General features: G+C 43.5%; 1 protein-coding gene across 1 annotated transcript in view; it reads left to right on the forward strand.

The window, feature by feature from the left end:
* The window catches only part of RGS5 (regulator of G protein signaling 5), a 45,758-nt gene continuing 26,247 nt past the window's right edge, over positions 1–19,511 (forward strand). Inside the window, exon 1 of the mRNA XM_036922860.2 lies at positions 1–151. Coding sequence (XP_036778755.2) covers positions 108–151 — 44 coding nt within the window. The 5' untranslated portion in view covers positions 1–107. The remainder of the gene's footprint in view (positions 152–19,511) is intronic.

Consider the following 19,511-nt stretch of genomic DNA (forward strand, 5'->3'; position numbering starts at 1 on the left):
TATACGCCTCCGAGGCAGAGGCCGACCAGGACAGTTCTCAAGTTTTCAGAGTCGCTCTGCTGTCACGAATTTTTGCTCAAAACTGAGGAGCTAAGCCACTTGCCAAAATGTGCAAAGGACTTGCAGCTTTGCCCCATTCATGCCTGGAAAGGTGAGAACCCAGTTATTTTGGCTTAAGAGACGGAGATACGGAGAATCTTGGCTCAGGGGTGGATGCCCAGAGGCAACAGAGGGCCACTGTAGCTGGTGGTGAAACAGGTGCTTGATTATAGACCGGAGAAGGTCTCCTCTCTGTTAACATCACAGGGGTTTTGAGAGATCCGAGCTACATTACGTGAGATCCAGCCTGGGGTGTTTCATGCATCATTTAAGGTCGAGAACATCCTCTCCTGCAGGGAGGCGCCTCTCCTGTACATGTGCCTGCCCAGTGTCAGAAGTGTGCGGCCAAGAGCCCGGATTCCAGCATCAGACTGCCTGGGTTTTGAGTCCTGGCTCCGCTACCTACAATTTGTGTGGTGTTGGGCGATTGATTTAATCTCTCTATATCTCAGTTTCCTTATCTGAAAACGGAGAGACTAAGAGCATCTACCTCATAGGCTGGTTTTGAGGAGTGAGTGAATTACTGTTAACCTTTGTGTGTGCACATGGGCTGGGAGACAAGACAGGTTTGCAGTGAGGCAGAGGGGATTTCTCATTGTTCTTTGTATCTTGATCCTGTTAGATAGAAGTCGCTGGATTGCTGGAAAAAAGAAAGCCCTTAGGATACAGACATTATTTATTAGCTAGCATTCTTTTCTAGGTAAATGGAGAAATACCTTTGAGGCCCCCTGGCTATCCTTAAGCTGGACAGTTTTCTGGAAGGAATCCTAAGTATCTAAGCTAAGTAAGTAGAACACCTGCCTTCTTAGGAAGTGGAACCCAGCAATCCTCAATGATGCAGAAAAGTAGGCACGTTTCTCCTCTGCTCTTTGCTTAAGAATGGATTTGATTAAAGTTTGTTCGAGTCTTCATTATTTAAAGAAAAAATGGTGAGCTTTGTACAACCTAACTCTATCACTAAAGGCACAGGTGTGGGCACGTTTGCCAAAGAGGTCATCTGTGACTTCTGTCACTGACAAGCTCAGTTCTTTTTGATGACTTTTACCTTAGAATGACCTCAAAATGATTTATAAAGAGATAACATTGCAGCAAAGGAATTTGTCTCCATTAATACTGCCAATGACTGAAAATAAAACCTACTCTTATCCTTGTTGTCAATAGCACAGGTTATTTTTAAGAGACACACAAAAGAAACTACTAGTGGTTCGGTAATAGTAGTTAGGTTGTAACTGGAGGGATGATATTGGCCATTGAGCCACGTGTGGAGGAGGCCAAGTTTTAATTCTGGGTGCTGTGTTTTATGGTCAGCCTGTCCCTCTTTTCATAGAAAGCCTCAACAGCAGAGAGAATGCAGGGAGATAAAAGACATCCTAATTTCCTTGAATGTGAGATGATGCAAAATTATTTCTTCTTCCATGTTTGCAACTCTTGAGAATTGCAGTTTGCCTTTTACAACCTTAACAGGTGTCTTTAGCACACTTGCTGTTCCAAGTTGTTATGTATTTTCATGTGACAGGTAAATCTTATTTTATTAATTGGTGAGCAGTTGACTCAAGAATGATTGTGACATCAGTCTGTCAGGCATTTTGGGATCCTGTGACACACTGCCTGGCATTTAGTGAATAATTGATGAATGTTTGTTGAAAGTTTGGCATTGTTACTAACTTCTCCCTATATGTTGTAAATATCCATAATGTATATTGAAATACATGGATGAGACATTTCTTTCATTGATCCCTATTCCTGTTTTATATCTGACTCATTATCAACTTTAACACTGCACAGTAAATTGTTATGCTCCAGGATATAACTAATGTTCACGGAGAGTATTACAGAGCAGCCGAGGAACAAGCTCTTTTTGTACAGATTACCTGATCTTTTTAATTTACTGGCATGTGGTTAGCATCCTGCAATTATCGTGTCCTATTATATTTTTTTTCCATAATCTGTTACCATTTCAGATAGAATCATATTTCTTATTACAATGCTGCCTTGGGGAAATGGAATGTGAGGCTGTGCAGCTGCTAACACCCACTCATGGAAAGCAGCTAAGACTGTTTATTCCAAGGGAAAAATGATACTCAAATAAATGCTTCCCAGTCTGCCTTCCCTGGCTGTACTCTGTCTCTTGCTCCCTTTCCCCACAAATTCTTCACCTCTTCATTTCTCCTCTCCAACCTATGAAAGAAACATGGGTATGCCTCACTGCTTAAAGATATTTAAAAATCCATATAAAATAAAAAGCACTATGAAGGCAAAGCTGTTTATAATGGAAAGCTCTGCTGAAGGATTAAACTGAACTTTCCTGTTGCACTGGAAATAGAATTCGGTTTACAAAAATCTGATTAGCATGTGATTTATCATAATGGAAGCGCACTGGTTAAGGAGCAGTAAGCAGACTCACTGTTGCCATTGTCTAAATTTGCATCCATGAGCAGGTTATTGCACTTTCCTAGGACTCTTCTTATAAGTGAAAGTTGGGTTAGTTGTTCTCTAACATCCCTTTCAGTCTAACAGAGTTAAATATGTTTAAAGCATAGTTTCATTCAGTGACTAGCAAGAGAGATAGCTGAAGGGAAATTTTCCCTAGTTAATTTCTATCTTAAAGTTGGGAGCAGAAAGGGTGGATTAATGAAAAATCATCAAGAAACCTTGTGCTGAAATCATGGCTATGGAAGAAACAACCTACTATGTGATTCTAATACTGATGTACAAGAAAACAAAATCTTGTGCTTCTTGTACAGGGAGATTTAATCCTAGAAAATATTCCTTTCTCAATATTTAGGGAAACAAGCCAGTCAACGTTGATGTACTTGTAGTAACCTTTCTTTCTTTAGATTTTTTAAGAATATTGTCTATTAAAACTCAGCATTGATCTCAATACTTCTATATATTTAAAGAGAACAGTAATCCAAGCATCTGAGAAATAAATGGCCACCACCCCACTATTTTTACCGGTGTGCATGGGTGGAAATCGTACAGTCAATGGAAAAGGGATGCGTTGAGTCAATTGAAGGTCTTGTTTTTACCAGAGATTTTCAACTTTGAATTTTAGGCTTCTTTCGAAAATTCATTTTATTTTCAGAGCCTCCTGAGTTTCTCTGAATGCATTTAATTTTTAAAGTAAACATTGTTCTTTGGGAAAAGATGGGACGATTCTGAAATAAGAAGTATTAGCATTATGACTCCCCAAAAGTTGTTACCATAATATAAAACAATCGGTGTGATAATCATTATTTTTGTCCATTGACATTGACTAGTCCTGTTACCAAGTTCACCGTCTCTACTAGACTAAAAAGGGGGATAAAGGATAACGAGGACTTAGCTTCTGATAAGGCATTTTTCCCTGCAATATTAATGAAGTGTCACAAACTCTTTACCTCTGAAGGGGTCTGGTGTAGATCTGGTTTCTGTTAAGATGATAAAGGCTGCTGCTGGTGGGCCGTGTCTAATCCACAGCTCACTCATGGGCTCCTGGCCATCTTGAGTGTGTGGAAGTGCTGGGAATTTCAAGAGCTATAGAAAGCCAATAGGAAAGGGGACATTTCGGTTTTTGTATTTAGTATTATTTTACTAAACATTCCATTTTCTCCCATCTTCTCTGATTTATGGGGGTCTAAATATGGGCTATTTAGAGGGGAAAAAATCACCGCATAAGCACAGCCACTAATCAACTCATCTTTTAAGATTGTTAAGCCACGCGGAAGCACCACACAGAACGGGCCAAGGTTCCTGGATCTGCAGGATTAAGTAAATCTTGCTTTTTTCAGAGGCATGAACACATCTTTGGGCCAACTGGAGGGGAAAGATAAGCATGGAGAGAATTAGACTGTGGTGATTAACTGGAACCAGTGGTAACTCGGAATGAATACAGGCTCCTCAGAGGAGCCTACGGAGACAGCGGCAGAGCCTGTAGTTGGTTTAGGAACATCCCAGAATAAGGGTGAATTTGAGGTTTGCTAAAGCTGATAAGAACATCTTGTGATATAATCGCAGATGTTCAGTGAAACTCTGTAATATTAGAAAGTGAATGAACTGATTAATAAAATTGAAGTGGGGGAGTCACTAAGAGAAACTTTGTTTTGATTCTTATTGATGAAGCAATACTGATTATTTCTCTGGATTGACTTTCAAACCTTAAGCGTAAGAATGAAAGACCCAGGTGTTGCCCTCGAGGAAATTTCAGCCCAGTTAGGGATAGAAATGACAAGAAATTAGCCCACAGTGTGGAGATCTACTGTGAAGGAATAAATGCACAGAGTGCAAAGAAACACAAAGGTTGCAGGTGTGGGTGGGGACGCAGAGAGCTTCTGTAGTCAGGGAAAACTTTGTGAGAAATTGCAGGAGATGATGCTTAACTAAGCTTATGAACTAAGCCTGGAAGGGCAGGGTGTAGCCAGGTGTAGACAGGAAGAGAAGAGGGAAGGAAGGCATTGAAGGCCGATGGAGCAGGCCTGCGGGTGCACCTGGGGGTGAGGCCCAGCGCAGCTACAGCGTCTTCGAGGAATCAGCATCATCTCTCCGAGGTGAGCAAGGAGGGAACTCGCAGTTTCTCATCACAGTTACCCTCCTGCACAGCGCACTCGGCCTGTTTCTTGGAACTTCCCAAGTTCCCACCCACTCCCATCTGTGAAGACTTAGGAGATTTCCCCAGGGGAAAGATGTTTACCCCCTTCCAAATAATTACTGAAAAGACAATCTGTAAATGGCACATAGTAGGCACTTATTAAATATTTTGTTGAAAGAACGCACTTACAGCAAGAGGAGACAGGCCTGAGTCCAGGTCATCTGGTGCTTTCATTGCTTCCAAAGGCACAGGGAAGAGCCCTAGCAGAGCTACTCTAGGACCCAACGGGCAAGTGTGCGGTTGGCCCTTGAACAATGCAGGGGTTGGGGGCGCCAAACCCCTGCGGAGTAAAAAATCCAAAGATGACTTTAAACTCCCCCAAGACTTAATACCCATAGCCTACTGTTGACCAAGAGCCTTACCAATAACATCATGAACGGTCAGCACACATTCTGTATGTAATATGTATTATATACCATGTTCTTCTTACAATAGAGTAACCTAGAGAATAGGAAATGTTTGTTCAAAATGTTGCAAGTGTCCTAATTTTTTTCTGATATATTTATTGGAAAAAATGAATAAGTCGACCTGTGCAGTTCAAACCCGTGTTGTGCAAGGGTCCAACTGTATGTTGCAAAATAAGAGGGGATTCCTGCTGGGGGAGCTGGGAGGGGGATCAGGGGAGGAAGGCAGGGAGGAGAGCCTCGAGGTCTTCATCGGGAAGACCCTGCTAATGGGGTGCGTCTTCTTGGATGGTGAACCCCAGGGAGCTGTGTCTCTTGCAAATACTGTGACAACATCGTCAGTACATCCTGAATTCTAAGCAGCTGCCTCTTCCTATTCCTTCTGTCATTAAGTCTGGGTTTTATTGAAATGCCAGATATCAATTCTAAACACTTGTAGGCCCCGGAATCTTAAGTTTGGAAGGATCCCTGAAAGTTATCTAATCTTTTCCTCCTGCCTTAGCAAAGACTACATGTGGGATAGATGGTATGCAGGGAAGGAGTTTCCGTTTCTGAGGCCAGGGTCAGTGGCTCTTATGTGTCCTGCTGGCCAGAACGCAAAGGCACTAAATTTTAATTAGTACAGTCAGGATTAATCATCAGTAACAGGAACCAGAATGTGGCTGGAGGCTGGAAGATAACAGGTTCCTATCTCTTTCTTCCTTTAAAGTTCCAATCTGTCCTCGGATAACATCGGACCTGCAATGTATCTGAAAGGCTGAGTCACCCAGAGGAGAAAGCCAGGGAAAGCCAGATGGTTTTCGACTGTTTGAGAAAGTAACCCTAAGACTACGGATTTTAGAAACGCTAAAGAAAACCCCGAGTAAGGAAGGGTCCATCCCCTGCCTTAACATGGACAATGTGGTGGAAAGAGCAGAGGTTGTACGGCCACCTCTATGATCTCCGAGCTGGGTGAACTTGGGAGAGTCACTAAACCATTCTGAGCATCATTTCCTCGTTTGTAAATGAGGGCATTTGTCTTGGGGAGAGATGCTATGAGAAATAAATGAGATAATGAACAGAAGGTGATTCATTTTTAGCAGGTGGGCTCTTATTAAGAAATTAATTTCCTTCCATCCCTCTTCTCCTGTGAGAAGGTAGTCAGGGAAACCTCATTTAAGTCTCAATTATGTGCCAACCCCTTTGATAACATTTCTTTCTTTTCATCCTTCCTTTTTATAACCTCATCTTTTTTAAATAAGAAAGATGAACTTGTCAAAGAGTTATCAAATTTTATTATTATTATATTGACAAATACCAGCCACTGATCTAGTGTTTTTTTCTACAATTAATTGGGCTCCAGTTATGTAAAAGCACTTAAGGGCCCCTACAGACCGAGACCAGCATTTTTACCTGGTTGGGAGACATGAGTAATCTCGGTCCAGAGGTTCTGATAGAGCCAGGGGTGGGGAGGGGTCCGCGTTCCCAGCAACACTGACCCAAGGGGATCATACCCTGTCCCTGGTACCCTTTCATCCACCTTTCAAGTCCCTCTACTGACTACAAAAAGCCCCTCATGTGCCTCTCATTGGCTTCTCTACCTCAAACCATGTTCACTAAGCTCCTACTGTGTGCAGCGTGCCATGCCAGGAGCTGGAAGCCGCCTGGGCCACAGATCCTTCTGGTCTTCTATTTCTTGACACTGAGGAAACTAAGGCCCATTCCTTGAGGTCCTTCCGAACTGGTTTGCATGCAGTCACCCTACCCCCAAGGCTGAGTGGGAATCCGCAAATCTCCACCCAGGCAGGGATCCCACACAAACCCAGGGTCACACATTGAGATTGTTTGAGTCTCCTGAACTCTCCTAATTAATAGGCTTCCTGTCTTTTGTTTCTTTTTTTTTCTTACAACTTATTTGTGGGACACTGAATTTTTAGATACAATTATAAAAGTCTCTACACACATGGAAAAGGTACTGGGTGGGGAATACAGGTGTCCTGAGCTCTAGCCCTGGCTGCTGCTAAGGGGCAGAGGGCCGGCCAGGCATCAGCTGTCCTCTCCAGGCCTCATTATTGCATTTGTAAAAGTAATGAATCAGTGCATGGTCCTCTCCTCTCTCCAGCTCCACTGCTTGATTGTTTTTAATTTGGATGCCATGCATTTTGAGGAAAGATGCATTTTAACTCTAATTTTGCATCTCATCCCAAGTCCTACAGGCAGACAGGCAGGCAAGGAAACGGACTTTTGGAAGTAGCTCAAAACCCATGAAAAATGTGCAGTTTTCTTCGAGTCACTTTGGATCTCAATGGACTCCATTATGAACTGTGTTGTTCTGGAAAAAACACATGACTAATTCAGAATAAACTCCCCGTTTGTGAAAAATATATGCAGTGGAAAGTGACTCTGCTTTTCTTTTGGGGGAATTTGATGAAAGGAAAAGGTGATCTCAGTTTATCATAAAATTGGAGGGCGAATTAGATGGGATCAAGGATCATGGATTTTAACAGCCTAGGATTCTCATGCTTTGCTTGCAATTAATTCAGCTGTGTCTTATCTCCATGGAAAGGGCGGCCCACTCATGCCCTTCTGAATGCTGCCTGAGGGAGACTCATCTTTTGCGTTAACAGTGAAAGAATATCCATCCTTTGGGGCTGGAATGAGGAGGGTGAGCCAGGTTTCTAGGCCTTTCCAAAATTAACAAGTTTTCATCTACCAGGTTCGGTCCTGGAGCACTGACCGTTCTGGGGGTGACATGAAGCCCGCTTCTGACACATGAATCCCTGTCAGACATATTTATGTACATCAACTGCAGTTTCCACCTAGACTGAGGACACGGAGCTTGCCTCTAGACGAGGCATTAGCAATTGGGTCTTTTCTGGAAAAATCTGTCAATGCGGCCAACATAGTTAGACGATGCCTGCATCATCAAGGCAGCCCGTGTGCACGTGGCTCTGGGCTTACTCCCCTGACGATACTGCTCCTGGGAGGTTCAGACAGCGTATTTCTTTGCAAAGCATTCTGTTCATTTGCCATCTTGAGAAAAAATAACTTGGCCTGACGTTTTCTTCTCCTTCAAAACGGAAATGTTTCAATGTGGAAAGGCTTCAGCCAAGCCGTCTTTGAATGCTTTGGACAGTAGGTACCTGATAATCACATTAGCCTCTTGGGTAGCAAAGGAGGCGAAGACCATTGTTCTGTGTTTGACGTGCTTTCCTTTCTGCTTTCCAACCGCTTCCCCAGACACTCCTCAGAAAGACGCCTGGCCCACCTGGACAGAATCCCACTCAGATCAGTACAACGCTACATTCTAGAAAGGTGATAGAACTATCATATTAGAGTCAGACGAAGAGGTGCAGCATGAAGGAAAACCAGACAATGTGACGTGTTCTACTCTCTAAGTGCTGACGATTGACAGTGAGGTGTGTAAAGTGCTTTGGCCAAACTACTGCTTTTTGAAAACTTCTTGTACAGAAAATCTATTTCTTGATGAGCCTCTTGTCTATGGGGATTCAAAAAGTTTAGAAAGAAGCAAAATGTTCCATTAACAAAATAGTTGGCTGTATTTTGGCAACTTTTTGTAAGTGATAGCTTAGAAGAGATTCCTGGGTCAGTGAGAGCATGGGACTGATGACCTTGGCCCTTGGGGACAAGGTCAATAATGCAGGTCACCCTGAAAACTTTCTCACCATTAGCAAGGCTCTGGTGCCGGTGCTTTCTGGATGACAAGCTCATGGAATCTGAGACTTTGCTTCTGGAGACCAAGAAAATGAACACACCTTGAACACACATGTGCATGCATCTGAACACACATACAGCCCTGACATTTTTTATGACTTAGAAGAAAGATAGATTGTTGAAGTCAGATATCCCTGCAGACAAATTGAAAGTGAAGCTGACCCTGCTAGGAGGAAGCAATTTTTCTTTCACAAAGATGAATGTAGATTAAAGGGATTTTTTCCTTCTTAGGCAAGTATGTGTCTCCTACCTTCATAGTCTGTAGTTTTACACTTTCTCCTTTAGCTGGCAATCCTGAGGGGAAAAAACTGTAAGTTGGGATTTTCTTGAAATTCTCATCTAAGGGTTTAAAAAGTCTCAAAAACATTTATTTTTAATTGCCCTCTGATCTTTATCTTTCAGATCCACTAAAAATAGCTTAACCTTATCTCCCTTCCCAGCCAAGAGAGGGCTGGATGTTTGTGATTATGATGAGACATAAGGCTGGATTGCAGCTAAGGGAAGGGATATGTAATGTCCAAGGGCCACTTGTGGAACACATTTTTATTAGTGAATACTGGCATAAGAGCATGAAAAAGACAAGAACAGCAAAGGCATCTGACAAAGGGGACAGACAGTCTGGAAGTGAGCACCTAGCAGAATCTTGATCACTCATAGGTAATAAAAATCTAATGATGTGAACTGATCTGCTCCTCGAGGTGGGATGTGATGTTCTTTCTCCTCTAATATGAACAGCTTAGAATCATAGACTGAAAAAAAGATCAGGGTCGCAGACCAATTCCTTCTTTTCTTGATGAGAAAACAGGTCCAAACTGTTTTGGTGACCAAGATATATAGCTAGTTAGAGTTGGACCTAATTCAAGGTCTGTGGATTTACATATCATCTTCATTTTATTTTATCTGATCAACTTGAATCTATGAATTATATGTGTACTTACTTTTAAAATATTTATTCTTCCACAGACACCATATTCCAAAAGTTTTGATTGGAAGTACAGTTTGATTTTTTTTTTTCATTTCACCACATCTCACTGCCAATAAGAACATCTGAACAGCATGAGACAGGATGTACTGCATAGTATTTAAGAGCCCAGAGGCTGAAACGAGAATGGGTTTTGACTCCTACCACGGTTATTTACTGGGTGATTTAAGGCAAATTATCTAACTTCACTGCAACTCACTTTTCTCACCTGCAAAATGGAGATAGCATTTAGCCCCCCTCATAGGACTGTTATGAGTACTAAATAAGGTCATGTATTCTATGTGTTGAGTAAACCATTTAGAGAGCTAGGAAATGTGTGCTTTCTCTCAGCGTGTGATTTTTCCGAGTTCGTGATTTTTCCCAGTCATCTTTTCACACTGGGACATGCTTGTTGCCAAGTCTCAGAATGAGGCTAGAACAGGGAGCTGGAAAGCGTCCCCGTCTAAGGGGGCAGCTCCCCTCCCCACTCCCTGCTCCCCCTCTCCTTCTGTGCCTCGCAGACAGTTCTTCTGTTGTGTTAAGTGAAAATTTCTCAAGGGCAGGCCATATCTCAAGGGTTTATCTAGACAGTTTTCCATTTAGAAAACACTGTTCTTCCCTTGTTCTTCTGTGGAATGTCCCTGACGCCCTCTCTGACCCTCCTTCCCAAGCTCTCAGGTCTGTTTTCCCTTGTTGTTTAACATGTAATGGTTACTTACCAGCTGTGACTTGCATATGCAATGCACAAAGTGGCATTTGCATCAGTCTAAGATCCCTCACGGCTTCTGCCTACAGCAGGAGGCTTGGCCTGACAACTCCTGCTTTGCCTTCCAATGGCGCCCAGGTGACCAGCTGCCTGCTTCCCAGACTGGACCCAGCTCTCTAACTTAATGACTGCTGTCCCCACAGCCACACAATTTGGGAGGTCCCCACTCTTCAGCTCATCGTGTGCGAGCACCGCAAGGCAGACTGCGTTGCTTCCTGGGAGGAAAATGAGGGAAAGTTCTGAGGATGCTGGAGAGAGCTTTGCAGGATTACGACCCCGCAAGCAGAGGCAGGGACCTTGAAAGCTTCTACGGAAGGTTTAGAAACTGTACTGGTAAGATGTGGATGGCCACAGTAAACTCTGTGGAGGGTCCCCTGGGTGCAGGGAGACGAGAAGAGAGCACCTGTTTTGGAATCCAGACCAATACCCTCTCCTGCCCTATCACGCAGGACTCCACCAAATTGTACACCCGCAATATTGGCCCTTCTGGGAAGCTTCCCTATTTCCCTCTTGGGGAGAAGCTGACCCTCCATCCCTTGAGCTCCTGCAGAGGATTCTCGTCTTGCAGTTTCTATCACTTCTTCCCCTCCTGTCCTCAGATTTGACTTTGGTTGTGTAGTTGGTATTATCTCATCTAATTCTTATCCTGACACTGCAAGGCAGGTATTATCAACCTCGCTGTTTTACAAATGAAGAAACACAGATAATTTAAATGTCTGGCCTAAGTTCAGAAAACACACCGCACATGCTTGAGTTCTGGTTACTAATTTCAAATTTGGGGCTTATTCCGTCGTATCCTAGTTGCATCTCAATGAAGCTGTACAGTCATCTCTCCTTTATACAATGGAAGCTGCTTGGAACATTCTCTTATTAATTTTGTCATTTTGTAAAACCCTCCCATGCTGTCTAGCCAGGTACCTGACAGACAGTGGTTATTACTCTATTGAGTCTAATAAGTGCATGACTACAGCCTGAATATATGAATCAATAAACAGATAGTTCTTGAAAATAGAAATCTGGAGAATAATAAGATATTGTTCCCACATGTTGCGGGTGAGACAGAGAAATGTTTTGAACTCTGATTCTATCCTTCAGACAAGAAAAAGTCCTCTTCTTCCTCATAGTAATGCCCTTATTTTGCTCAAAAAACGCTTTTAATAATTTGGCAAAGACAAATGTTGACCAAGTGTTCTGATTATTTGTACAAATGATGTGTGTTTCTTACATAAATTCGTTGTGAGATGACACATTAAGCTCTCGGAACTGTAGTTTTATTAAGTGATGTAATACGTGTTAATGTTGACTAAGGTCTCAGCAAATCTTTGCTTCTCTTCCCATTTCTCCTTCTCCAGTAGCCTCTATCACCACTTTTATTTCCTTCTTTTGTAATATACAAAACAAGTGAAATAAAGTAGGGCCATGTATAACTAAAGACTCAGCCTATAATGTCCTCTTTTATCATTTAAAGCAGAGTGACACGGAAACGCTCAGAAGCTACGGGTCACACCAACGTGCACGAAGCTCTCATGGGAATGCCTTCTGACCCCTCCATCTTCGGAACTCAAAATAAACCATAAATTTCTGCCTTCCTCAACTGAGGACCATTTTCCCACTATTCATTATCTGGCTTCCAAACTGAATTACCCAAAGTCCAGACATCTGGCCAACAATATTTTGAATAAGACAGGGAATTGAAGGTCAAGGGAAATAAACTGCTGTTGTCCTGTCTGTAGTGTCCCTCCACTGGCTCCTTCATTGCCCCCAACAAGCTACTCTGAGTGATGAGTATGTCAGAGACAGGCCATAAAAGCATGGGAAATAGTTCAATTTCCACGGGAATCCTTGGGTAGGGGGTAGTCAGTGCTTGGGAAAACCAATACTCTTTTTTCTTCTTTTCATTTCTAAATAGCAGCACAAGGGGGTTGATAATACAGTGTAACTTTGAGCTGCCCGAGACAGCAGCAGAAGCCTCCAAACTACCCTCAAGTGCAGGGAGAAGACAGGGCTGGGCCATTTTGATGGAATAAGAAGGTGTCACTGGCCCCTGCCATCTTCTTCAATTAACCTTTTCCAATTTGAACTAAAGAAACACCACTCATTACTTGTGTTTTAGCAGAAAATGAAACCCGTTAACTAGTGCGATGCGATATCACATTTTAAGGTATATGTTTATTTATTAGCTAGTTTGTATATTAATATATGACACATTATGGAAAGTGCCTCCATGGTTAGTTAATACAAAATAGTCCTCAGTGGTCCAAATGATAGGAAGATGAAGATGTTCAAGGACATGTGCTATTATGATTATTAATGTATGGTGATGTAACTCCAGAAATGAGAGCTCTGTTTCCAAACACAGCTGAATCGGTCCCCAGTGGGGCTTCAGGCTTTTGCTCATATTAGTGATTGATTATATAACAAGTTGTGTTAAACTATGAAGCGGCTAAAAAAATGGAATTGACAATGTCAGTTGTGTCAGATGTGTCCACAGCAGGTTTGTGCATCTGTTCTGACCTTCCAGCTCTGGGTATCCTCTAACCTCTTCCTTCAGTAAGTTCTTTCATTGCCAGCTATTTCCACAGGAGTGTTCTCTGGCGATATATCTTCTCTGTGCTTTCAGAATTAGCTGCATTATTCCAACGTGGCAGCCTCTGAAAGGAGCTTACCACGTGTCATTCAAGCAGAACCTTGTTAAACGCATTCCATTCTATTCTGTACATTCATCCATTCCATAACCATTGATTAACCAACACCCATGTGCACGACGCTGTGATAATAGGACAAATATAATTGAACAGTAAGAAGAATAGGTAACATTTGTAGAATATGTACTCTATGCCAGGTGCTATTCTCAACACTTTAATGCATTGATTTATTTGGCCTCATAATATATGTATGAAGTAGGAACCCTATTTATCGCCATTTTGCATAGAAAGATGGAGGGTTTAGAATTTAAGTTACTTACCCAAAGTCACTCTACTGGCCAGTAAGAGTTGGTATATAAGCCCAAGCAGTTTCAACCTGTGCTTTTAGGAGTCAAAGCAACTTTATAAAGTGCTTATTTATTTTCAAGATGCTCGGGGAGACCACGGGAGTAAGATATGGCATCTACCCCAGGGAACGTGCGATCAATCGCACTGCATGTACCTGACATATGGAACTCCTAGATGTACATTCCTGAGAAACTTGAGTAATTAAGTGACATGTACCATCCAGAACTTTAGGGGAAGCCACACATTCTATCCCTTGCTCTGTAACTTTTTAGAGATCTTGGAAAAATCTTTTAATTTCCATAAACTGCAGTTTTTCTACTTTTAAAGTAAGGGGAGGACAAGCTAAAAGCTTATCACGTCTCTTAAATATGCCTCTGTTTTGTGATTTTATACTAGAGAAGAGAGAGAGCAGCCTGGGCTGGCGAAGTTACAAAGGTTTCAGGACAAGAGTAAGACCTGTTCTGGGCCTAGAGGGTCAGAGGAATTTTAGTTGCTGTGGGGAGAGGGAGAGGAAGCCGGTGTGCCTGGAAAATAAGGTCAGAAGCAGGGGACATCAGAAGCCAGAGAGTGCTGTTTGAACTGGCACGGTCAGCCAGGGCTGCCCCGGACCTGTGGTATAGACTCCAGGCCCACCTCACAGTTCTTGAGTGAGAAATTCTCGGACAGGGCCCAGCAATCTGTTTTTTAGCCAGATCTCCAGGCGGCTGGGGTGCAACATCAGGTCTGAGAAGCATTGTGATAATAGGAAAGCATGGCAAGTAGGTAGGAAGTTGTATCTGAAAGGCTGGTCTCACAGTGGGTGCAGAATGTCTCCAAGTAGGAAGGGGAACTGTAAGATGACATGTCCTAGCAACTCAGGCCTGAGGGAGGGGGCAGGTTTAGATCAGGAGAAGAAAGGGTGTCTTTCAAATAATTTTCTCCAAAGAACACTTGTGACAGAGGAGCTTTGGGAACAAAGGCAAACGGTTTAATGTGAGTCAGAGTTGAGAGAATAAGGAAAGTACCCTAGTCACAGACAACAACGGGCTGTTGGGAAGGAGGTCAAATAAAAAAGGATATAGTGTCATTCACAAGTCATTTGACATCTCAGGTCCTCCACTTCTCATTTACTTGCTAAAGATGGTGAATGTGATCATCTTGAAATATTATAGAATGCAATTAAAGGTTTTCTAAACTTGTTCTCTCCTTCCCTCCCTTCCTCCCCCCTTCCCTCCTTCCTTCCATTTTACACTGAAGACAAGAGAACTCAACTCACTCAAGATCACCCAGCGATCTAGCGACTAAGTTGAAAACTCAAGAGCAAATGTTACCCCATTACACTGTTTCTTCCCTGTTTCCTTCCAATTGTCACATCCTGTGTGGAGGGTTGTCATTTTTTCTGTGACTAAGCTAGACATTCTCCCTCATTGGCACAAGATTCTCTGTAAGTAAGAAACAATAATACATCATCATCACTGCTGCCACGTAGGGAGTACATGGTAAATGTGCCAGACATTAATATACAGGCTTCACATATAGTAACTCATTTTATCATCTAAGAACCTTATGAGATAAGAACCATTGCTCTCTCCATTTTACAGATGGGAAAACTGAGGCAAGGTAAGGTTTGGAAACTTGTCAGAAGCCGTGGGCAAAGTGAAATAGATCTGGGCTCCTGCATCCATGTCGTTAACCACTGTGCTCATCTGTCTCTTGACTTTTAGGAAAAACAGCTGAGTCTGGGTATTAATTAGCTTGTGTGGGTGAGAGCTCAGTACCCAACTCTCCCTCCGAGAATGGCCCGGCTGTTTACAAACCCTCCCACTTATGCAACCTGAGACAGGGTTTTTGCCACAGTTGGGAGTTAGACGTTTTCTTTGCCAAGTGAAGGAAGAGATTTAACACCATTCAGCATGTTACTCGTCACCATAATAACAGACTCGAGATCTGGGAAGTGTCTTATGAGATCCTCTGGGCAGCGGCAGGGGGCCATACCACTCAGTTACCCAGAGCAGCTGGTTGCTTGTCTTTCTTGATGACTTCCCTTCAGCAGTGGAAAACTTGCCCACATTTCCCTCACTATTTCCATGGTTTCACCACCAGATGGTTAGTGAGTTCTCTTGAATATTCCTGTTTTAATTTAAGCCATCTTTTTTGGGTGTGCATGAAGGGGGGAATTTTTAAATGGAGGCATCGTTGCTTGTTTCTTGTTTGAAGCTCCACAATGCCTTGAAACCACTCCAGGGCCCCTTGCCTGGGTCTGGCTATCATCCTGCTGAAGCCCCTGGTGGGGGCTCTAGGGCTACGGCTCAAGTCTCCTGTGGGTGCCATATATCTGCCCCACCTGTGGTCCTGCCACCTCCCGGAGTCCTGGAAGGTGTGTGTGGTGGAGTCCCATGGGGGAGGGCTGGTCAGTTCCAGAGCACTAGACACAGTCCCCTGACGTCGTCTCAGAGATTTCCTCTTGCCCCTCTTTATTTTTCTGCTTCTTCCTAACTCATCCAAAGCAGTCCTCTTTGAGGAGAAGCCAGCGTATCCCCCCAGAGGGCTTAGGGTCTTGGAAAACAAAGGCCAGACCTACCTCTAATTAACACCTGCTTTTAGCATTTAGCACAATTCCCTCAGAGCTTAGAAAGCACACAGGCCTAGTTACCCTCTTGAAAGTAAGAGGAAAACTGTATATAAAGGGAAACATGAATTAACATGTCAATGACTTAATATTTTATGTAAGGTATTAGTATGTCTCTAAGAGCACCTGTTTTCTGCCTGTTTGCTGGATGTGTGGCCTCTTGACCACGGCTGCAGTCCTTGTACCTCAAGTCGGGGGTCACGTGCCTCCAATGCAAGTCCAGTGCCCTCACATGGTCTCCCACCCTTGGTTACCTAAGGATGAAGCCACAGGTGCCGTCAAGGGGGAAGAGCTAATTACATTCCTACGACCCTTCTATGGCATGGGTGGGGGTTTCCACAACATTGTTGGCAGCCCAGTAATGACGTGGAGACTGGTATTGTTCTGGAGGGAGCCCATTATCTAATATGCAAACCTACCCATAAAAACTCACTTTGAACAGTCTGCGAATTATCAAGGCATATCTGACGTTGATCTCAGCAAGGACGCCTGCGGTACGGACAGCAGCCACTTCTGGAATGTGGTCCTTCTGAAGGGCTCGCTGGCCACCCACGCGATGTGAATTCCCGAGCAGGGCGAGTGGCTGAAGCTAACTCTGTCCATATACCAGGCCACGTATAACTCTGTCGCAATAACAACCAGCTAAACTTTTCGTTTCATTGTTCTGATTCCTTGTTTCCTGTTTGTCTTATCCAACTAACATACAGACGCCATGGGAGGACCTTGTCTTTTGCTTCCCTGGGGACTTCAGAACCTATAATGGTGTATGGTCCATGACAAGCATTTCAGAAATGTTTTTTTAATTTGTTGGGTACATAAGTGGGCAAAAGAAGAACAGTTTTTTCTGTCGCTATTGCAACCCTGTGAAATAAAGCCAGCTTATTAAAGTGCCCTTGTGGACTCCCTAGTCTTTTACTATAGGTTGTCTGGGAGGGGACCTGGTGACAGCAGGATAATCTGGGACAGCTGAGGGAAGAGCTTTGAATGCAAGAATGGAAATAGTTACTAAGAGAATTTACTGAAGGGAGAGGTTGGAAGATAGTCGGAAGGGCAGAATAGTCAGTTCCAATTGAAATAGATTAATTCAGGAAGATGTAGACGGCACATATGATAAGCCACCAGAATGGCCTTGCCCTGCCCTCTCCCTGCACTGGAGGGTCGGCCTGCATGGGGTCCGCCTGGGGTCTGTCCCTGTGGTTCCCGTCTCTGCCACAAGAACTCAGCGGACCTCGGGTCTGCCTTTGCATCTCAGATGCAGCTGACGCTGGCTTATGCAGTCCTCTCCAGCCACGGAGACTGGCTGCTAACAAGTGTTTCAGAAATTTTTTTTTTTGTATTTTCCTGGTATTCACTACATTTTTAGGAGTCGAGAAAGGGCATGTCCTTTTCACTGACGTGGAAAAGAGCTGGGCGGCGTTTTGCGGAAGGCGGCCGGCAGCCTGCGGCACATCTGCGCTCTCGTTGCCTCGTGGGTGTGCAGCCCTCCCCACGGCCAGCAGGGGGCATGTGCCACGCAGATTTGAATTGGATTGTCCCTGACCTGGGACGTGTGGGACATTTCTTTTGGAAATGTGTTGGAAAAATCCCTGACCTCTACTTCCCAAACTTCCTCCAGCGGCCTTCTTGACTGTTCCCAAAACGTGTCTGGAGTTGAGAATGACACCTGCTTGTGGCCGCCCAGAGCCTTCTGGCCGCAGGGCTGGTCCACGCCGCAGGGCTCCTTCTGGTGTTTGAAGTCCTGATAAATTATGGCCGGATAATGGGTTCTGATGAGATTGTTGGTGGTCATGATCATCCTCTCCAGGCTGTCAGCAGAGGAACGGATGAGCACGCTCGGTCTGAGCCCTCCGCGTCCGCCCTGGAGGCCCTGTAGCCGTCCGGCGGCTTTGCCTCCCTCCCAGTTAACCAGGCTAGGGACCCCCTCGTCCTCGGTGATTCATTCTGTACCACACCCCGGTATTTCACCCACCCCACCCCAAAATGCAGTTTCACTATAACCTAGTGATTCTATTTGCATTCATCCATTTATTGATTCATCAATTCATAGAACAAATCTTTATATTGAGTGCCTATTAAGTGCCCGGCCCTGGGTTAAGTGCTGAGACTGGGATTGTGAACAAAACAGATACTGACCCCGTGCTTGGGGACCTGACATTCTAATGGGAGGGATAGACCCTACTCAGATTATACAGAGACAAAAATGCAAATTGATAACAGCTGTGAAGGAAAAATCCAGAGGGTTCTGAGAACACAGTGGGTTGAGAATACAGTGCTCTTAGAGCATCTCCCACGGCTCTGTCTTCCTGTCATCACATTAGTTAGACATTTGAGCTCCTTGCTGTTGGGGTCTAGGTTCTTTAGTTAGTATATCCTATATACCCTTTGAGTGACTAGGAAAATATCTAGCATATGGTTTACACATATGTGCCCTACACCCAATTTTTCAAGTGTGTCTGCGCAAGGCACATCTTTGTAACCCTAGAAATACCATTCACGGGACTTTATATATAGTTGATGATGGATGAAGTTTACTTGAATATAACTGTATTTTTATAGCAATAGTTCTGTTTTTTACTGATTGCTTGTAAGGAAGCATCAAGGTAGTCCGGGGCCTTTTGAAATTTGGTTTCCTGGCCAGCATACCGACCCAAGGTACGGATTTAAAACTGCACAGCCCTACAAATGATTCAAACCTTTTTCCATTTGAAATCACTCATACGAGTCATCGGGAGAAAGAATCATCTTCCTCTGAGCCTTTAATTAAAATTTCACCCAGGCATTTCCAATCGACCTGTTGCAAAACAAGTTTTTCTTTGTAAAACAAAAGGATAACAAGGGGGTGGGATTGGTGGTGAGAGGAAAGTAGATGAAAATTCTTGCCTCTTAACAGGCATTGATGTAACGTAGCCAGAAAAAAAATGCCCCGTGTGTGGTGAAATACAGCCAGAGGCTGACTTGAAATCATCAACACATGAGACTGTTTCCTTCTCTGGACTGAGTCACTTTTGGCATTAAATGAATGTCAGATACATTTAAGTTTATTTTTAAAGGGGAAAATAAAATGGTAGGCTTGAGCTTTTTGTTTTGTTTGATTTTCCATGTGGTTTGTTTTGTCTGTGTGGCTGAGGCAAAAGACTGGGGAATGAAGTGGTGTTCTGGGAACTCTTGAGGGGAAAACAAAGGTAGTAACACTGTTTATTCTCTAAAAGAGTGAGATGTTTCAGGTGGTTTCAGCTTGGCCTCCCTCAACTCTTCAACCTTCAAACTGCTGTTTTATAAGGGATTCAGTGATATTACCATTCTCTGTATTCTCTCAAATTTCCTAGGTAAGCTGGATGC

This window comes from Manis pentadactyla, chromosome 19, assembly GCF_030020395.1.
Source record: "Manis pentadactyla isolate mManPen7 chromosome 19, mManPen7.hap1, whole genome shotgun sequence".
NCBI lineage: Eukaryota > Metazoa > Chordata > Mammalia > Pholidota > Manidae > Manis > Manis pentadactyla.